Source organism: Palaemon carinicauda, chromosome 28 (genome assembly GCF_036898095.1).
Source record: "Palaemon carinicauda isolate YSFRI2023 chromosome 28, ASM3689809v2, whole genome shotgun sequence".
Taxonomy (NCBI): Eukaryota; Metazoa; Arthropoda; class Malacostraca; order Decapoda; family Palaemonidae; genus Palaemon; species Palaemon carinicauda.
Genome location: NC_090752.1, coordinates 42119385 through 42138685, shown reverse-complemented (window position 1 = coordinate 42138685; position 19301 = coordinate 42119385). Strand labels below are relative to the sequence as shown.

The 19301-nt window shown below is 38.8% G+C and overlaps 1 protein-coding gene across 1 annotated transcript in view; it reads right to left on the bottom strand.

Moving 5' to 3' along the window:
• LOC137621525 (tectonin beta-propeller repeat-containing protein 2-like) overlaps positions 1-19301 on the bottom strand; it is a 124564-nt gene that overhangs the window by 37673 nt on the left and 67590 nt on the right. The window contains exon 8 of the mRNA XM_068351884.1: positions 5431-5620. Within this exon, the coding sequence (XP_068207985.1) occupies positions 5431-5620 (190 nt within the window). The remainder of the gene's footprint in view (positions 1-5430; positions 5621-19301) is intronic.

Below are 19301 nucleotides of genomic sequence, written 5' to 3'. Positions count from 1 at the left end.
GGACCAGCAAGTGATTTCAAACTTCAAGAAGCTTTATACGAAATATCTCTTCAAGAGATGTTTCGAAATCATTGAGAGCACAAACCTCACCCTTCGTCAATTTTGGAAGGAACATTTTGATATTGTCATATGCCTCAAAATGATTGATCAAGCTTGGCAGGAGGTTTCGAGGTGCACTCTGCTTCGAAGAAGCTGTGGCCTGATACCGTCTCCGCACGAGATTTCGAGGGCTTCCACGCAGACCAAATTGAAGACGATTCCGAAAATATTGACGATCCTGAACCTGTTGCTCAATTTGAAGTTGCCGAGATCGTTACACTCGGGAAGTCGATGGGTCTGGAAGTTGATGAGGCCGACATCAATGAGCTTATCCAGAAGCACCAAAAGGAACTTACAACGGACGACCTGAAGGAGTTGGAGGCCATGCGAGTGAAGAGTACAGCTTGGTGGGGAGAAGGATAACCCACTGACAATGGCAAAAATTAAAGAGGGTCTAGATGGCTACTTTAAAATGGTGGCTCTCATAGAAAAGAGACACCCAGAAAAAATTCTCTCAGGTCGTGCGCTTGAGTACTGTAATGAAGTTTGCCAGAGTTATTTCAGGAAAATTTTAAGAAGCAGGCAGAAACGAGCTTCTTTGGATGAATATTTTAGTAAGAGACCTTTGGTAGAAGCAGACCAAGCGCCAGCTAAAAAAACAAAAGAAAAGTGGCAGTGATGAATCAAATACATAGTGTAATTAAATTTAGAAAATAGAAAACGTAAAGTGAAAAAAAATAGAAAAGAAAAAAAAAATGGTATTTTAACTTTATCGTAAAGTTAAGTGTTAATATTTCCTGCCATTTGTAGATGTGTTTCCTCCAATTAAGTGTTAATGTTTTCTGTCATTAATAAATCTGTTTTGAAAGTCAAGTGTTTACGTTTTCTGCCACTTGTACGTAAATGTTTTCTGTTGTTTTCATCCTCCTCTACTGCCCCACGCTTGGCTCTTGGACATCACCTCACTCCAAAGGTAAGGTTCCACATTTTTGTTACTGTAATTTTCCTGTTTGGTCTAATTAAATACTTCTTTTTCAAATTATCAATGTTAATTTATTATTAAATGATCAAAATACTGTACTTTTCATATATTTAGTACTGTTTAGTGGTGCATATCCTTTTTATAATCAATTAATGTGGTGTTTTTCTAGGGTCTGGAACGAATTAGGCTATTCACCGTGGTTGTTTAACTTGTATGTTGATGGAGTGGTGAGAGAGGTGAATGGTCGAGTGCTTGGACGAGGATTAAAACTGGTAGACGAGAATGACCATGAATGGGAGGTAAATCAGTTTTTGTTTGCGGATGATACTGTACTGGTTGCAGACACAGAAGAGAAGCTTGGACGATTAGTGACAGAATTTCGAAGAGTGTGTGAGAGAAGGAAGTTGAGAGTTAATGTGGGTAAGAGTAAGGTTATGAGATGTACGAGAAGGGAAGGTGGTGCAAGGTTGAATGTCATGTTGAATGGAGAGTTACTTGAGGAAGTGGATCAGTTTAAGTACTTGGGGTCTGTTGTTGCAGCCAATGGTGGAGTGGAAGCAGATGTACGTCAGAGAGTGAATGAAGGTTGCAAAGTGTTGGGGGCAGTTAAGGGAGTAGTAAAAAATAGAGGGTTGGGCATGAATGTAAAGAGAGTTCTATATGAGAAAGTGATTGTACTAACTGTGATGTATGGATCGGAGTTGTGGGGAATGAAAGTGATGGAGAGACAGAAATTGAATGTGTTTGAGATGAAGTGTCTAAGGAGTATGGCTGGTGTATCTCGAGTAGATAGGGTTAGGAACGAAGTGGTGAGGGTGAGAACGGGTGTAAGAAATGAGTTAGCAGCTACAGTGGATATGAATGTGTTGAGGTGGTTTGGCCATGTTGAGAGAATGGAAAATGGCTGTCTGCAAGAGTTGATGGGAGAAGTACGAGAGGAAGGCCAAGGTTTGGGTGGATGGATGGAGTGAAGGAAGCTCTGGGTGATAGGAGGATAGATGTGAGCCAGGCAAGAGAGCGGGCTAGAAATAGGAATGAATGGCGAGCGATTGTGACGCAGTTCCAACAGGCCCTGCTGCTTCCTCCGATGCCTTAGATGACCGCGGAGGTAGCAGCAGTAGGGGATTCAGCATTATGAAGCTTCATCTGTGGTGGATAATGTGGGAGGGTGGGCTGTGACACTTAGCAGTACCAGCTGAACTCGGTTGAGTTCCTTGTTAGGCTGGGAGGAACGTAGAGAGTAGAGGTCCCCTTTTTGTTTTTGTTTCTTTGTTGATGTCGGCTACCCCCCAAAATTGGGGGAAGTGCCTTGGTATATGTATGTACATGTAAAAGGAGACTCGCTACACGAAAAAAATCACTTTACGAAAGCCCTGACAGAACCAATTAATTTCGTGTTGCGAGGCATCACTGTACGTAATTGCTCCTGACTACTGGTCAAGCCAGAAAACACCATGGAAAGAAACCGGGGCAGGAAACTCCATAGTGGCTGAGTCTAAGGCAGAGAAAGACATGCTTTCCACCTTGAGTCTCTCCAACGTAAGTCTCCGTCATGTGCACACCAACCAGTTAACCTGCATAGAGGCTGACGCAGCATCCTCTGGTATGTAAAACCTTCACTGCCTGGAGGGCTGGGCAGGATCTTACTTGACTGACTGGACTCGAGCGAGTTCTCAGATACCCAGATCTGATTGCCAGCTTAATCCAGGGCCAAATCAACAAGATTTGACCACAGCAATTCCAAGAAGGACCTCAAGCTTTGAGGAACACCAATGTGCCGATCAATGACTGAGGTTCATGAAGGAGGTGACAAGGTTGCTTTCCCCAGACAATTGCACTTACGGATGAGGGCAAGGGCCTTCATGAACAAACTCTCCGACTCGGGGTAGTCATCCTTGGTAGGCACCAGATAACGAGCCGGTGTTTCTGGGACATCCAGACCCCAAGTATCTTCGTGCCTCATTGGGGCCAGGATGTGAGGGAAATTCTATTTCCTCCAACAAGTACACTCGTTCTGCTCCAAATGGCAGAACGCGGTACGTTATCAGGCTGACAAAGACCAATGGTATCAGGAGGTGAATTTCTGGCATAGATCCCAGCACCGATGGGTGGAATACTGTACCAAAAACGTCTCCCTCTGTGGATTGGGGGTAGGGAACAGCCACTGCCAGCAAAGGTCTATCCTTCCTCCATCCTTGGTCTTCCATTCCTTGAATGGTGCCATTCCCTCGACCAAGTCAAGTAAAAACTCGATGGAAGAGGGAGGAGCGGGTGTCCAAAGTCCTGGAAGGAAAGAAAATGAAAGTTGCTAAAGCACTTGCATTGACCTGGGAAGAAAAAGTGTAAGTAGCCATACACTCCTGTCCCGGCCGGCTACCAGGGTGGCTGTGGCTAGTGGAGCATCCGGGACCCGGGCCAAGAGACACAGGATCCCGCCCCCTTGGACTAGGGAAACCACTCGGGTGCCGTTAACCTTCCTCGAAAGAGTGGTGGTGTCGGAAGAAGCCCTCTCCATACGACTATGGCTGGCCTTCCTGGACTTCTTAGAATTATTCATTTTCTTCATATTAAACAAAAAAAAAAAAAAAAAAGACAATCAGAGTTGGAGGAGGAGTAAGAACAGCGTAGATGATTCTTTCTCTCCCTGGTTCTACAATCAGAAGGGTCAAGGTCTGAGCAACCAGCGATGACGACACTCCCCAGGGAAGAGAAACCATACAGGTTGGTCAAACAGGAGCCACAACACTGGGACACACTGTCACGGGGGAGAGGGAAGGCACACTCATAGTGCCCTGCGACCCAATACTGACCCAATAACATGCAGACCTGGAGGCACAACCACAGACATAGAGAGAGTATGTTATACCGGCCCTAGACCCCTGGGCACAAAAATCAGGGTGATGGACACAGGGGAAGGGGTAGAATACACAAGAGGGAAGGTAAGGGATCCAGGTAACCCTAAGCATAAGAGCAACGCACACTTTAGCCTTGGAGGCCTTCTTACACCTGATATTAGGGCCTTAACCTCCCACCGGCATTGGAGCCACTTACGGGCCTTAACATTCCTCTTGGGATTGGGGAGACCACAGGAGTCCCTGGCATGGGGCACCACCATGCCTTTCACCAGTGGCATCACTGAGAATGAAGGGGACAATGACACTGAGGGAACCGGGGAGAGAAGTAGCCCTAGTTGCAAGTTTCTTTAACAAATTTATGAAGGGGGTACCTGAAAGACTTGAGAAAGCAAAAGACTTACTTGGATCAAACTCATTGTCAGCAGTTTGCATGGTAACAGGCAAAGCTTCCAGCTTCTGAAGGGGTGTGGCAAACACTGGAAGTACCGCACACACCATCAAAATCTAAAAATTCCGCTGAAGAAGATCAAAGGGGCCTTGCTCCTGACGCATATTTCCAGGGACAGAGCCAAGGACATATGCATATGAGTGGCAGAAGCAGTCTCAACCCCTGAGGAGAACGATGCAGTAAAAGACTTCTTCGATGTCTTCTTAGTTGTTGTCAAGACAGACCGTGGCGAAGGCTTAGCTCAATATTTTCCTTTCATAATGCACAGAGGGAGTGTGAATCTACAGGCAGTTAGCTCATAAACCAATTACAACTGCCACCCTTCCCTGGCAAGTACATACATCTTGTTTGACTTCCTATTCCAAATTCCAACAACGTAATAATTTCCTGCAATCATAAAAGAAAATGAAAAAGTTTGGGAAGGTACTGGCAGTACTTGCATACTCGATAGTGGCCAAATAGAAAATGAAACTAATCCAGCTAAGAAAGGGGGTGGGGCTCCTTGCCCACACTTGTTATCCAAGTTTTAATGACAGTCTCCAGCTCATGCTGAATCAATCTCCCTAATTATAGGACACGGGTTTGTGTCGCATAGAAAAAAAATGATTGAAGGGTTGTTTCTTCAGAGCTAAATAAATGGGTAGGAAAAGGAAATTTTTAATATTCATATAGTTCAAACAATAATAGCTATATATAAACATGCTGTTTACCTTTTTATTAAATCAATAGCTCAAAACACCTAATTAGCTTAGCAATATTCATTTTCTAGGATAAGTACTGTCTGATATTTCAAACACCCTTGGAGAGGGGGATACGGACTGCTCACAATGAATATTGCACAGCATACTGTCGATGGCACCAAAGACAATTAGCGGCCCCCCCCAATTTTGGCCCCAGCAACACTGCTTTCTGTTGTGTATTTGTCATATATTCCCTCAAATCTCTTCCAATATAGCTACTCAATTTTTTCAATGACCCCTTCCTCCAATTTCAACTTTAATTTAAGAAGAAATCTTTTAGAAAAGCTCTTTAAAATTCCATCAATATCACAAAATAATCACTGGGTACTTCATAATAATGACCTCAACAAATCAGCCTTTAATTACCTGCCACCACTTTAAATCCTGGCCTTGAGGATATTCTGCACAAACTCCTAGTCGAAAATATATGTTGCCATCAGCATCAATAATCCAGCCCCAGTGTCCTGGTCCTAGTGCCACATCTTTAAGTGAAGTGCAAGGAGTCTTCATTATACCCCAAGCATGCCCAATCTGAGAGCTCGAATTCATACCAATTCTGTAAGGGCGGGAGAATGGTGTGTGAATGATCATTTTAAATACATTTTTTTGATTACACAAAAATAAAATCAAAGCATTTTTTCATACCCAATGCCATGGGTAATGTCAAACTAAAGGAAAAATAACATGACCAACAAAAAGTAACTTAACACTGAGTATGCCCTGTTTAGCACCTGTTATAAATCAATTGAAGCTAATTATGACACTTGTCTTATTTCAAAGAAACTCAACTGAGGTTAATATGGCTTTCTTCCTGTAGCTATTTAAATGTCGACGTCTACCCCAAAATTCTAAAATTTTTTGTTTTCTTTCATTAATAGTCATGCCTCTCTAATAGATTGTGTTTATATGGAAGTGTATAGCAATAAGAGCGTTTGGGCAAGCCAAATAGTAACGGTAATTTCCATCTTCACGTTAAGATACGTTTTGATTAGTCGCATATTCGATTCTGTAAATCTAGATTGTTTTGTTTAAGGTCTCTTTTAGCTTCAGATTAATAGGAGATATCTTCTAGCTTTGTTATGCATTTCTATGTCGAATTTTCAAGGGGTTCAATGCTAGATGATATAGATCCACACTTTCTGTGTCATGTGTTGAGGGCAGAGTTGTGATTTAGACAATTGTTGTACTTATTGTGTTAGCTTAATGGTACCTTTTATGTTAAGTTTATGGCTGAATGAGTTCACATGAATGACAATGTAAAATATAAGTTTCTTTTAGTTCTGGGGAAAGTCTAAAGACTAAAGATTACAGTGGAAATGATAATGATGATATTGCTCAGGTTATTACCTAGCTCTCAGGTGTAGGCAGACGACTTCATAAGCTTTTTACTAAATTTGCTATATTCACCTAATCTGAGAAGGCCAATGCACCTTCAGGCCAAGGCAGTGATATTAGCTTAATCTTACATGATACAAACCCAAGGCTAACTTATCAGGCTTGGATTAGTAGTTTTTGTGTATCCTTTAGTAAGGATTTGGTTGGTACACAGCGCATTAGTGTTAATAGACATTACGAGCCTTGATCTCTCAATTTACTTCAGGTCCTTCTCTTCCAAAACCCTCAATTTTCCTTAATTCGGTCATCTCTTTATAACCCATGGATTCCAAGATAAAATATCTTGCTGGTAGCATAGCTCCTATTATCTGTCTGCCTACCATTCTTAATAATGTGACTTATCATATGGTTCCTATTCAACCAGGAATGCTAATTTTTAATAACTATTTAACAGTTTTTGTTGGACCTGAAAAATGGTTACATCATGATTTGCATGGTAGTAGGATACCACCTAGTGTAGGCTTGGCCAATAGCACAGTGCTAATTTCCACTACAGTGGAACCTCTACACATGATTGTCCTAACATACGAATTTTCCAACATCCAAAGTAAAATTCGACCAAATTTCTGTCTCGACACCCGAAGTAATGCTCCAACATCCGATGTAGATCTTGTTTACGCCAGTAGATGGCAGCACGTAAGAGGGATGCCATTGAGCGTTGAGTGCTCTGTTCTCTGTTCTTGTGTGTATCGTGTGGTTGTCCTCTGTTTTGTCTGTTATAGACAGTGCTTATTTTCTTCCTTTTCTTACATTTCCTTTTTGATTTTACCTATAATTATGGTGCCTAAGAAGCTAAGTTTCAGTACAGGTACTGGTGAGAAAAGGAAGAAGGCAATTCTGTCATTAGAATTGAAGCAAGAAATTATAGAAAAACATGAGAGCAGTGTGCATGTGAGTGATATGGCTAAACAATATGGCCGGAATAGGCCTATGATCTCGACGATCATCAAGCAGAAGGCAGCCATTAGAGCAGATAAACCATCAAAGGGGATCACCATTATTACAAGACATCGTAGCAATACCCTGGAAGAGATAGAACGCCTTTTGTTGATAGGGATAAAGGACAAAGATTGTTGGCAACGATCATTTGTGAGAAGGGCCAGCATGATGAACAGAAAGAAAGAAAAAAGTGAAGCAAAGAAAACCAAGATAGCATTAACAAGCTCTTTTAAAAAAGTCTTCTCTCTTTTTCTGTTTCTCTCTGAACATAGCATTAACGTGTTCTTTAAATAAAATCTCTCTCTCTCTATCTCTCTCTCTCTCTCTCTCTATCTCTCTCTCTCTCGTTCTTCTTCGCTGTTATAGTGTTAGAGACGTCTATTATTTTTTTTCCGAGAGAGAGAGATTAAACAAAAATGTGTTTAGAGTACATATGATTTTTAACAGCGTCAATGAGTTGAAAAACAATTAAATGTAACTAAGAAAGTAATAACAGCTAATCTGAATTCCTTTATTAACTAAAACAAATATTGATACAAACACACTTGTGTGCGTATGCACAAACACACACACACAGGTGCGAGAATTGCTACGCAGTAAGAGACAGACAGTCGGGGAGGAGGTAGAGATGGTGACTGCGATAACGTACCGTAACTCGTCTCTGAAAGTGATGAAAATTAAAAATCAAAAGGAAAAAAATGTAAAAATTATGAAATATAAAAATAAAAAATAAATAAATAAGCTAAGTTAGATTAAAGTTTCCGTAGTGTAAGTTACGGTACGTTATCGCAGTCACCATCTCTACCTCCTCGCCGATCGTGTCTCCTGCGTGTGTGTGTGTGTGTTTGCGCATACGCACACGAGTGTGTTTGTATCAATATTTGTTTTAGTTAATAAAGAAATTCAGATTCGCTGATATTGTTTTTTTAGTTACATTTAATTGTCTTTCAACTTGTTGATGCTGTTAAAAATTATATACACAACACATTTTTGTTTAATCTCTCTCTCTCTCTCTCTCTCTCTCAGAAAAAATTAATAGATGTCTCTAACACTAACAGTGAAGAAAAGAGAGAGAGAGAGAGAGAGAGAGAGAGAGAGAGAGAGAGAGAGAGAGAGAGAGAGAGAGAGAGAGAGAGAGAGAGAGTATTTATTTAAAGAACATGTTAACACCATGTCTACCTTCTCGCCGATCGTCCGTCTCCTCCTGGCGTAGCAAATCCTACACCTGCGTTGGCCTGTCTCTAAGGTAAAGTGACAATAAAATGCATTTTTTATTTATTTCTTTATAATTATCTTTTTTACATGCTTCTTTCATATTATGCAGTTATGTTATTGTTATGTGTAATTATATGTAATAACTTATTAAAGAGTTAATATAGGTTTTTGGGGTGTGGAATGAATTATACAAATTACAGTGTATTCTTATGGGAATATTTGCTCCAACATACGATTGTTTTAACATACGAAGCAGTTTCTGGAACGAATTAAGATCGTATGTAGAGGTACCACTGTACTAATGTTAACATCGGGGTTAATACTTAAGAAAATGAAGTCATGTCATTATAATTCTTATCATTTCATTACTATTTCCATAAAGCAGGCGCAAAGGTTATCCTGAGTTTTCAAGAATGGATACTTCATCAGAGCAGGATCCAGGTGAGGTAGATGTTGATTTACAAGAAACCGACACTGATGATAAATCACTATTTCAGTTGGTGTAAAAGTTTATTGCAGAAATGTAACCGAATAAATTAGTTCAGATATGTTCTGATAATGCTTATTTTATGTCACCATCTAATCCTGCTACTCCCATCAAGAATTCTTACATCTGAAATTTTCTATTATTTTTACTGATAAAGGGGATCAATTGATGTCTATTAATGATTCTTCATGTCTGTTGTTAAAAACTTATCTCTCACAAAAGCCAGGTATCACTAAAATAAAAAAAAAAGAAATAAAAAAAAAAATTTCAATTACCTAACCATCAATCAAATTGCTTGACTCTGGTGAATGTTGACAAAAGGAAGTTGTTAAAGTAGTTTTTTTGAGTTGATTGACTAAAGACTTGTTGGTTATTGGTAATTACATAGGGTGTTTAGTTGAAATTCTCTCTGGTAGATTAAGTGGTGGAGACTGTATAAACTCTTATTGAAGAAATGACTGTGGGCCACTAGGACTTTAATCTTATATTAGATTACTGGTAATTAACCTGTTTAGATAGAATGGTTTCAAATGGCACTCTAGTAGCTACTATATGTTATAAATTTCTTGTTTCTCTATTATTAGGATGGTTTCAGAAGCTACTATAATACCTATTGAATTTTTTCCCCTTTGATTGGGACAGTTTCAGATGTGCATTCTTAATTACATTTTTTTGGGATCCCATTATGGATCAAGGCAGCATTAATCTTGTGGAACAAGCATTTAATAGAACATCCTTTGATGTTGAACTCACAAAGACCTGTTTTATTTCTCCTACTGCTCTGTCCCTCCTCAAGACTACAGTAATCCTTTTTGCATCCACTGAAAGGCCTTTGGGATTTTGCCCTAGCATAAGGCCCAACAGAAGATCAAACGGGATTTGCATATTTGATAAGCAAACTCAAAGATGGTCACCACCAATAAATGTATTAGGAGGAATGGCTTTCCCACTAATCATTTTGGAAAAACATTCACCCTGAACAGTGGGTTCTCTCGGTGGTATGATAAGAATAACAAATTTCTCTGTCACCTTACCCTCCTCTGTCAAAGGAACCCACTACTTTTCCAAGTTACCTCAGCAAGTTACTGCCAAATTAAGAAGATCATTCCACAATCTGGTCACAGCTAGCTTAATACTCCTAGAATACATGTACTGTACTGTGTAGTATTGACGCTTATTATAGAAAAGAAACTATTGTTAGAATTAACTGCATACTATATACAGTATTTACAGCCATCCTGGTTGTAATTTTAACCTTTTTCAAGTTATTAGAACTTTAAAGCATATCAAATGTTTGAGTTATTCACAAGAACAATTTAATACTATAAAAGATACAGTATAGTGCATAGAAAGTACTGGAAATGGGTAGTAAACACATTTGAATAGGAAAGTTGCTGTGTTTCGAAATATGCGATTTTCCATTTATGCAGGGTCTTTGATCAACCAAATTCTAGCATGATTCAGGACCCTACTGTACCTAGCATTACATATACGATGGTACAGTTTGGGAAGACTAAATACAAAGGATGGTCAGAATTATGAAAATCTTATGAAAAATGCACAAAAATTAACTCAGCAACAGTGTCAGAGATTAATATTCAATGCTGTTACAAATCTTAATATATATTTTATATAATCATTTATTATTTCACATACAATAATACTTTGCCCTATCATGTTCACCTATTGCTCCCACAATACATTGTAGATTTATAAATATATTATCTGTAAATCTATAGAGCGAACTCCTTCTTATATAGCGGGTTCCTGAGGGCAGAGGAAGATAATATTTTTATTTTTCATGTTTTAATAATTTTTTGTTATAAAACTAATTTTTGGGCCTGAAAAGTAATAAAGTAAATTACAGTAATACCACATATACCCATGTAAACCTAACAATCTTGCATATTGTGCGAGCACCAAATTTCCACACATAAAATATTATGTTATCATTTACTGTATCTCGTAAAAGGAAATTTTGTTGGGATTGCAAGTGATGTGTGTGGCAAGAAGTTTGTTGGAGCCAGCATGAGGAAGGGCAGTGAATGGTGGAATGAAGGAGTGAAGGTAAAAGTGGAAGAGAAAAAGAGGGCTTTTGAAGAATGGCTGCAGAGTAATAGTGTGGAGAAGTATGAAAGATATAGAGAAAAATGTGGAAGTAAAGCGCAAGGTAAGTGAGGCAAAGAGGGCAGCTGACCTGAGGTGGGGTCAGGGATTGGGTCATTCATATGAAGAGAATAAGAAGTTTTGGAAAGAAGTGAAGAAAGTAAGGAAGGCTGGTTCAAGAATTGGAGAGACATTGAAAAATGGAAATGGAAGGTTGTTAAAAGGAGAGGAGGCAAGGAAAAGGTGAGCGGAATATTTTGAAAGTTTACTGAATGTTGAGGATAATAGGGAGCCAGATATAATTACAGTTGCAGGTGTTGAGGTGCCAGTGATGGGAGATGAGAATGAGAGAGAGATTACAATAGAGGAAGTGAGGAGAGCACTAGATGAAACGAGAGTAGGAAAAGCATCTGGTATGGATGGTGTGAGAGCTGAGATGTTGAAGGAAGGAGGTGTGACTGTACTTGAATGGTTGGTGAGATTGTTTAATATGTGTTTTGTGTTGTCAATGGTACCAGTAGATTGGGTTTGTGCGTGTATTGTACCACTATATAAGGGTAAGGGAGATGTGCATGAGTGTTGTAATTCAAGGGGTATTAGTTTGTTGAGTGTAGTTGCAAAAGTGTATGGTAGAGTACTGATTAATAGGATTAAGGATAAAACAGAGAATGCAATCTTAGAAGTACAGGGTGGTTATAGAAGAGGTAAAGGTTGTATGGAAGTTCCGTATGATGGAATGGATGCACTACCTCCTTAAGCTTGTTGATGCTTTCATCTAACTGATCGAATCTCACTGTTACCAACATGTCTAAATGCTTCCCCTCAGCAGCTTGGGTAAGAAATTCGATTTTCCTGAATTAACACAATCCCCAGAACATGAAGCAGAAACTCTAACTCGATCCTGTTACTACTGTCACAAGAAGGAGACCAGGATCACCCACTCAAGGGATACATCTATGGTCTTATGTATCCCTTGATGTGGCCCCAAGTTACTACCCAGGTGAACATCTGAATGACCACCCGAGGAGCAGTACCTAGTCAGGAGCCACGAGACCTGAATTGGTATATCAAACTGTAGCAGGAATGGGAGGTACTAATAATAGACTGATGCAAGGGTACTAAAAGCACAAGTCCTTCAGATCCAAAGAAAGCAGGAAGTATTCCTCTGATGAAATTCTTTTAGCAATCCTCTCCAATATCCCTCCTATCTCTATTCACAAGGCCAGGGTTCATGGGGATGTTGGAAGAATGGATAAGTACTCTATTGGAAATAGAGAGAAGCAGTGGGGGCAAAGGTCTGATGAGGGCAGGCAGTAAGCACCAGTCCTGAAGGACTCGCACTACCCAAGACTATAAGATTCTGCTCGTTTGTCAAAGTCACGACAAACAACCACCCTACTCTCGATTGAATGAGAAAGTGAGTTGCTGCATAGAAAAACCTTCTTAAAGGTTTAAAGGCCACTCATGAATGGCAGAGGCAAGGGACAATAAAAATACCCTAGCTAGCAGAACAATGCCTTAGAAAATTACCATATACAGGTAGTCGTCGACTTACGACAGAGATAGGGACCGAGAGAAGCGTCATAAGTCGATTTCGACGTATGTCGAACTGAAAAAGTGAAGTTTCCGTAGATTTTTTATGATGCTTCATGATTCGGTAATCCTCTACGTCATATTTTTTCAATACAGTATTCTCTTACTGTATATCATTATTTCATTTTCTTGTTTAGTAGGATATTATATGCTATATTAAAGAATTTTTGTATTCAATTTCGGAAGAATTTTAAACACCAAGAATTACTTATTATTTTATTTACCTTTGGTTATGATTAGCTGATCTGAAGGTCTCGCTACCGTATCAAAAGATTACGCACATACGAGAGGCGTACTTTTTTATATACAGTATATATTTCTTAACCCTGGATAGGTACGGTCCTCGGACACCCCTTTAAGGGTATACTCGGACGCGAACGACCCCGACGCCAAAAAAAATTCTTGAAAAATCAGTTTTTGCAGTAACCTCCTTTTTTCTTTTGCCAAAAAAAACTTCAATGAATGCTTAAAACAACTGTATAGATAAATACTACTCATCTGCAGAAAAACTATTTATTATAAATATTTTAAAAAATTAAGTAGAAAAAAAAAAGACCTGACATAAAAATTCATAAAAAAAAAGTTTATACATATATACACAAATCCTTTTAGGAATTGATTCTTGAATGTTTAGGACACATCTTGATGTATTTTGGATGAAGTCAGACCCATGGAGGTGAAGATCTGAAATGAGAAAAAAAGGGTAACTTTTTTTGGCCAAAAAAATTTGTCCAAATTTCATGAATTTTTTTGGGTACCCAAATGAAATAGGAAGTGGCTAATTTTTTTAGGGAATAAACATATGTTATCCTAAAATAGAAATATGTAAAAAAATCTTCATTATTTTGTAAATTACATTTATATCAGGGGCCATATCTAAAGGTAATTTTTTGAGTACTTAGAAATTCCGTAAAAAAATACATATATTTAATATATAATATGATATTTATGCAGGTAAAAATATACCAAAATATCACAAATTCTATAGGGAACAAGAATATATATAGATATGGCAGCTTACGCTTCGGATATGTCCACAAAATGGCCGCCAACCACACTGACTCAGACTCCCTAATCTGCCACTTGAAATGTAGGAAGAGTATGTCAATTTCAAGGTGTTATTTACTAATCTAATTATTATTGGATATGCATAAAAATTGTATGGTGGGTTGCTGGATAATTGTCGATTATTTTACGAATATAAAATTAAAATTCTGACCCAAAAAAATTTTTTTGAAGGGAAATAAAATCGAAAAAAAAAATGTAAAACAATATTTTAGCTAAAAAAATTTGATGATATTCAATCAAAAAAAAAGTAAACAAAATTTTCCGACAAATAAACATCTAGAGGAATCATTACTCTGTGATAGTTCCTTAGTACGTAGTAATTTTGAAAGAATTGGGAAAAAACGAAAAAATGGCAATCACCGGAAAATCGAACACATACCTATATATACGCCATATCTGGCTAAAAAAAAGATAGGCATGGGTAGCCAGATCATCTAGAAACACTTTCCAACACTATGAAAATATAAGTTTTGCGACACTACTTGCCAATTCCTTACGGTAACATGACTAAGCAAAAAAATGCAAAACAAATAAAAAGGGGCACTCGAGGAAAAATGGCTAACATTCTAATATACGGCATTTCAGAAGAAAAAAAATTCAGCCACGTGCTAGTCAAACCATCAAGGCACATTTTCCGACAAATAAACATCTAAATGAATAATTACTCTGTGATAGTTCCTTAGTACGTAGTAATTTTGAAAGAAATGGGAAAAAACGAAAAAATGGCAATCACAGGAAAATCGAACACATACCTATATATACGCCATATCTGGCTAAAAAAAGAAGATAGGCATGGGTAGCCAGATCATCTAGAAACACTTTCCAACACTATAAAATTATAAGTTTTGCGACACTACTTGCCAATTCCTTACGGTAACATGACTAAGCAAAAAAATGCAAAACAAATAAAAAGGGGCACTCGTGGAAAAATGGCCATTCTAATATACGGCATTTCAGAAAAAAAAAATTTCAGCCACGTGCTAGGCAAACCATCAAGGCACATTTTCCGACAAATAAACATATAAATGAAATATTACTCTGTGATAGTTCCTTAGTACGTAGTAATTTTGAAAGAAATGGGAAAAAACGAAAAAATGGCAATCACAGGAAAATCGAACACATACTTATATATACGCCATATCTGGCTAAAAAAAAAATAGGCATGGGTAGCCAGATCATCTAAAAACACTTTCCAACACTATAAAAATATAAATTTTGCGACACTACTTGCCAATTCCTTACGGTAACATGACTAAGCAAAAAAATGCAAAACAAATAATAAGGGGCACTCGCGGAAAAATGCCCAACATTTTAATATACGGCATCTCAGATAAAAAAAAGACATGCACGTGTTAGCCCAACCATCAAGGCACACTTTCTAACACATAAACATGAAAAAAAAATCAATAATATACGGCAATTCCTTACTACGTAGTAAATTTTTACAAATACAGTGATACCTCGGTAGTCGAACGACTCTATACTCGAACAATTCGGAGTTCGACCAAAATTTTCGAGAAATTTTTGCTGCGGTGCTCGACCAAAAATTCGGTACTCGACCAGCCGAACACGTGACGACCGCATGGGCTTTGTGATGATCGCGCCATCTCGGCCACTCTCGCTTGTTCGGGAAGCATCAGTTCTCTCGAGAGCGTCACTCAGACAACGCGTGATCAGCATTCGTTGTGATTTAGTGATTTTCAGTGCTTTTAATTGCTTTTTTAGCTTTCATAATGAGTCCCAAGAAAGTAATGAGTGTTAAGGGGAAGGAGAAGAGGAAAACAGTGCGAACAACGATCGAGTTGAAGAAGGAAATTATAGCGAAATATGAGAATGGTGTACGAGTGTCCGATTTAGCGGTAGAATACGGAATGGCGAAGTCGACCATTTCTACGTTTTTAAAGCATAAAGAAATGATTAAGAAGGCGAATGTTGCAACGGGAGTTACGGCGGTAACTAAGCAAAGGCCACAAGTGATTGAGGAGATGGAAAAGTTGCTTTTAATATTTATTAAAGAAAAACAGTTGGCCGGGGAAAGTGTTAGTGAAGCGTTCATTTGTGAAAAAGCGTTGCATATCTATGAAGAATTAGTGAAGAAAAGTCCGAGTACCAGTGAAAGTGATTCATTTACATTTAAAGCGAGCAGGGGTTGGTTTGAAAAGTTTCGTAATAGAACAGGTATTCATCGTGTTACTAGGCATGGGGAGGCAGCTAGTTCGGATCAAATTGCAGCCGATAAATACGTGGGGGAATTCGATCGGTACATAAATGAACAAAATTTGATCGCACAACAAGTCTTTAATTGTGATGAGACTGGGTTATTTTGGAAGAAAATGCCAGCCAATACGTACATTACCAAGGACGAGACGAAGATGCCAGGTCACAAGCCAATGAAAGATAGGCTAACATTGTTGCTGTGTGCAAATGCAAGTGGCGATTGCAAGATCAAACCCTTGTTAGTGTACCACTCGGACAACCCCCGGGTGTTCAAACGAAATAATATTTGTAAAAGTGCACTACCAGTTATGTGGCGCTCGAACACTAAATCTTGGGTCACAAGACAATTCTTTACTGAGTGGATAAACGAAGTGTTTGCCCCCCAGGTTAAGGCTTACCTCATTGAAAAGAGCTTGCCAATGAAATGTCTTCTGGTTATGGACAATGCTCCTGCACATCCTCCAGGTCTCGAGGATGACTTGAAAGAAGAATACAGCTTTATCAAAATCAAATTCTTGCCCCCCAATACTACTCCCATACTCCAGCCCATGGACCAACAGGTCATTTCAAACTTCAAAAAACTCTATACCAAGGCCCTTTTCAGAAAGTGTTTTGAAGTGACCAGTGACACGAAGTTGACCCTAAAGGAATTCTGGAAGGAACACTTCAGCATCCTCAACTCTGTTAACATGATTGACCAAGCTTGGCGAGGTGTGACCTATAGGACATTGAACTCTGCCTGGCGTAAGCTGTGGCCATCATGTGTCACAGAGAGGGAGTTTGAAGGTTTCCAACCAGAGGCGGGTCCAAGCACTGCTACCCCTGTAATTTCTGATGACACTGATGTCGTTGAGGAAATTGTTGTCATGGGCAGGAGTTTGGGGCTTGAGGTCGACAAGGATGATATTGATGAGCTTGTAGAAAGCCATTCTACCGAGTTGACTGTGGAGGAATTGTTGCACCTGCAACAACAACAGCAGCAGGATCTGATTGTGGAGCAGGAATCTTCAGAAGAGGATGAGGTAAGGGAGGATGTTCCAAGTTCTCTCATCAATGAAATTTGTTCCAAGTGGGCAGATGTGCAGGCTTTTGCTGAAAAATACCACCCAGAAATTGCAGTAGCAAACCGGGCAGTGCATATGTTTAATGATAGTGTCATGTATCATTTTCGAAGAATACTGCAGAGGAGGAAGAAACAATTAACAATAGACCAGTTTTTCACAAAAGAAAAGAAAGCTGCTACATCAAAGCCTGTTTCTCCTCCAAAGAAGAGACAAAGAAGAGAAGAAACCCCTGAAATAGATCTGCCCACCCTTTCATTGGAGAGAGAAACAACTCCTGAAGGAGAACTACCCCGCCACATCATGGAAGGGGACTCTCCTTCCAAGCAGTAACCTCCCCCTTCCATCCTCTCCACATCCATCCCTGTATGCCATCGAACCGCTGCTCAAAGGTATGTTCACTACAGTACAGAAAATGGTTTAAAATTGTTTTATTTTAGTACAGTAAATGGTTTAAAATTGTTTTATAGGATTTTCTGACCAATTTCATACACATTTAGATAATTATTGTTGTTTAGGTACACGTTTTATTAATATTTTGGGCCTGTTCGAGTGCTTGGGAACGGAATAGAATATATACCATTATTTCTTATGGGGAAAAAAAATTCGGTACTCGAACAAATCGGAGGTCGAACACGGATCTCGAACGGATTATGGTCGAGTACCGAGGTATCACTGTATTGAAAAAAAACAGAAATTGGCAACCGCAGTTAAATACCCAATATACCAATAACTACGTCGTATCTGACAAAAACAAAATCACGCATGGGTAGCCAGATCATCTAGACACACTTTCCAACACTAAAAAAGCAAAAGTTTTACGACACTATTTCGCAATATCTTACGGAAAAATGACTTGGCAAAAAAATGAAAAAAAAGGAAAAAGGGACACTCGCGGTAAAATGCCCGACATTCTAATATACGACATCTCAGATAAAAAAAAAGACATGCACGTGTTAGCCCAACCATCAAGGCACACTTTCTAACACATAAACATGAAAAAAAAATGAATAATATACGGCAATTCCTTACTACGTAGTAATTTTTACAAATATTGAAAAAAAAACAGAAATTGGTAACCGCAGTTAAATACCCAATATACCAATAACTACGTCGTATCTGACAAAAACAAAGTCATGCATGGGTAGCCAGATCATCTAGACACACTTTCCAACACTAAACAAGCAAAAGTTTTACGACACTATTTGGCAATATCTTACGGAAAAATGACTTGGCAAAAAAATGAAAAAAAATGAAAAAGGGGCACTCGCGGTAAAATGGTCCTCGTGGTGATGAACGACATTTTAACTAAAAAAAAAAACATGCACATGGTAGCCAAACAATCCACCAAGACTTTCCACAACTGATAACCTATACAAGTTGCACCATTCTACGACAATTTCATAATACGTAATAACTTTGATAATTATGCAAACTACCCTAGAAGGGTAAACTCGGACGCGAACGACCCCGACGCGTCTCAGAAATCGGGGAAGGAGTACAGCTACAGCAATGCACATCTGGACACTACTAGAGCGTGTAGGGGAGACACCTCCTGCAGGTCGATCACCCACAAATTCAGTCACGGGGGTGAGTCACGTGAGAAAAACCTGTTTTTTTTTTACGCTCGGGGTCGCAAACGACCCACCGTACCTATCCAGGGTTAATCTATTCAAAATCTTTTCATGATGAATATTACATTAGCACCAATATGTTACAGGATATCACAGTTTTCATACAGTTCGTTTAAAGCTATTATCATTAGCTATCATGCGAATACGTTGTCACTCTTTCTCTGTGCGAGTGTGTGTGTGACAGTGTGTGTGTGACAGTGTGTGCGCGGGACCTAAGAGTAGTTAATTTTTAGAGTTTCATACAGTACTTAATTTTTTATTCATTATTAAGCCTTCATATTTCATTTGTCATTATTGTTGATTATTAAAGCATGTTTGTATTCTTTTTTCAATTTCTTGAGCATTTCAATAATCAACAATTACTTCTGGTAGATATCAGCTGGTCACATGGTCATGCTACCATATCGCGATTATGCGCACATACAGTACGAATAACACGGAGTTGTTTATATGATATTCTCAACTTATTCGAAATCTCTTCATAATGAAAATTACATCCGCAACAATATCTTATAGGTATCA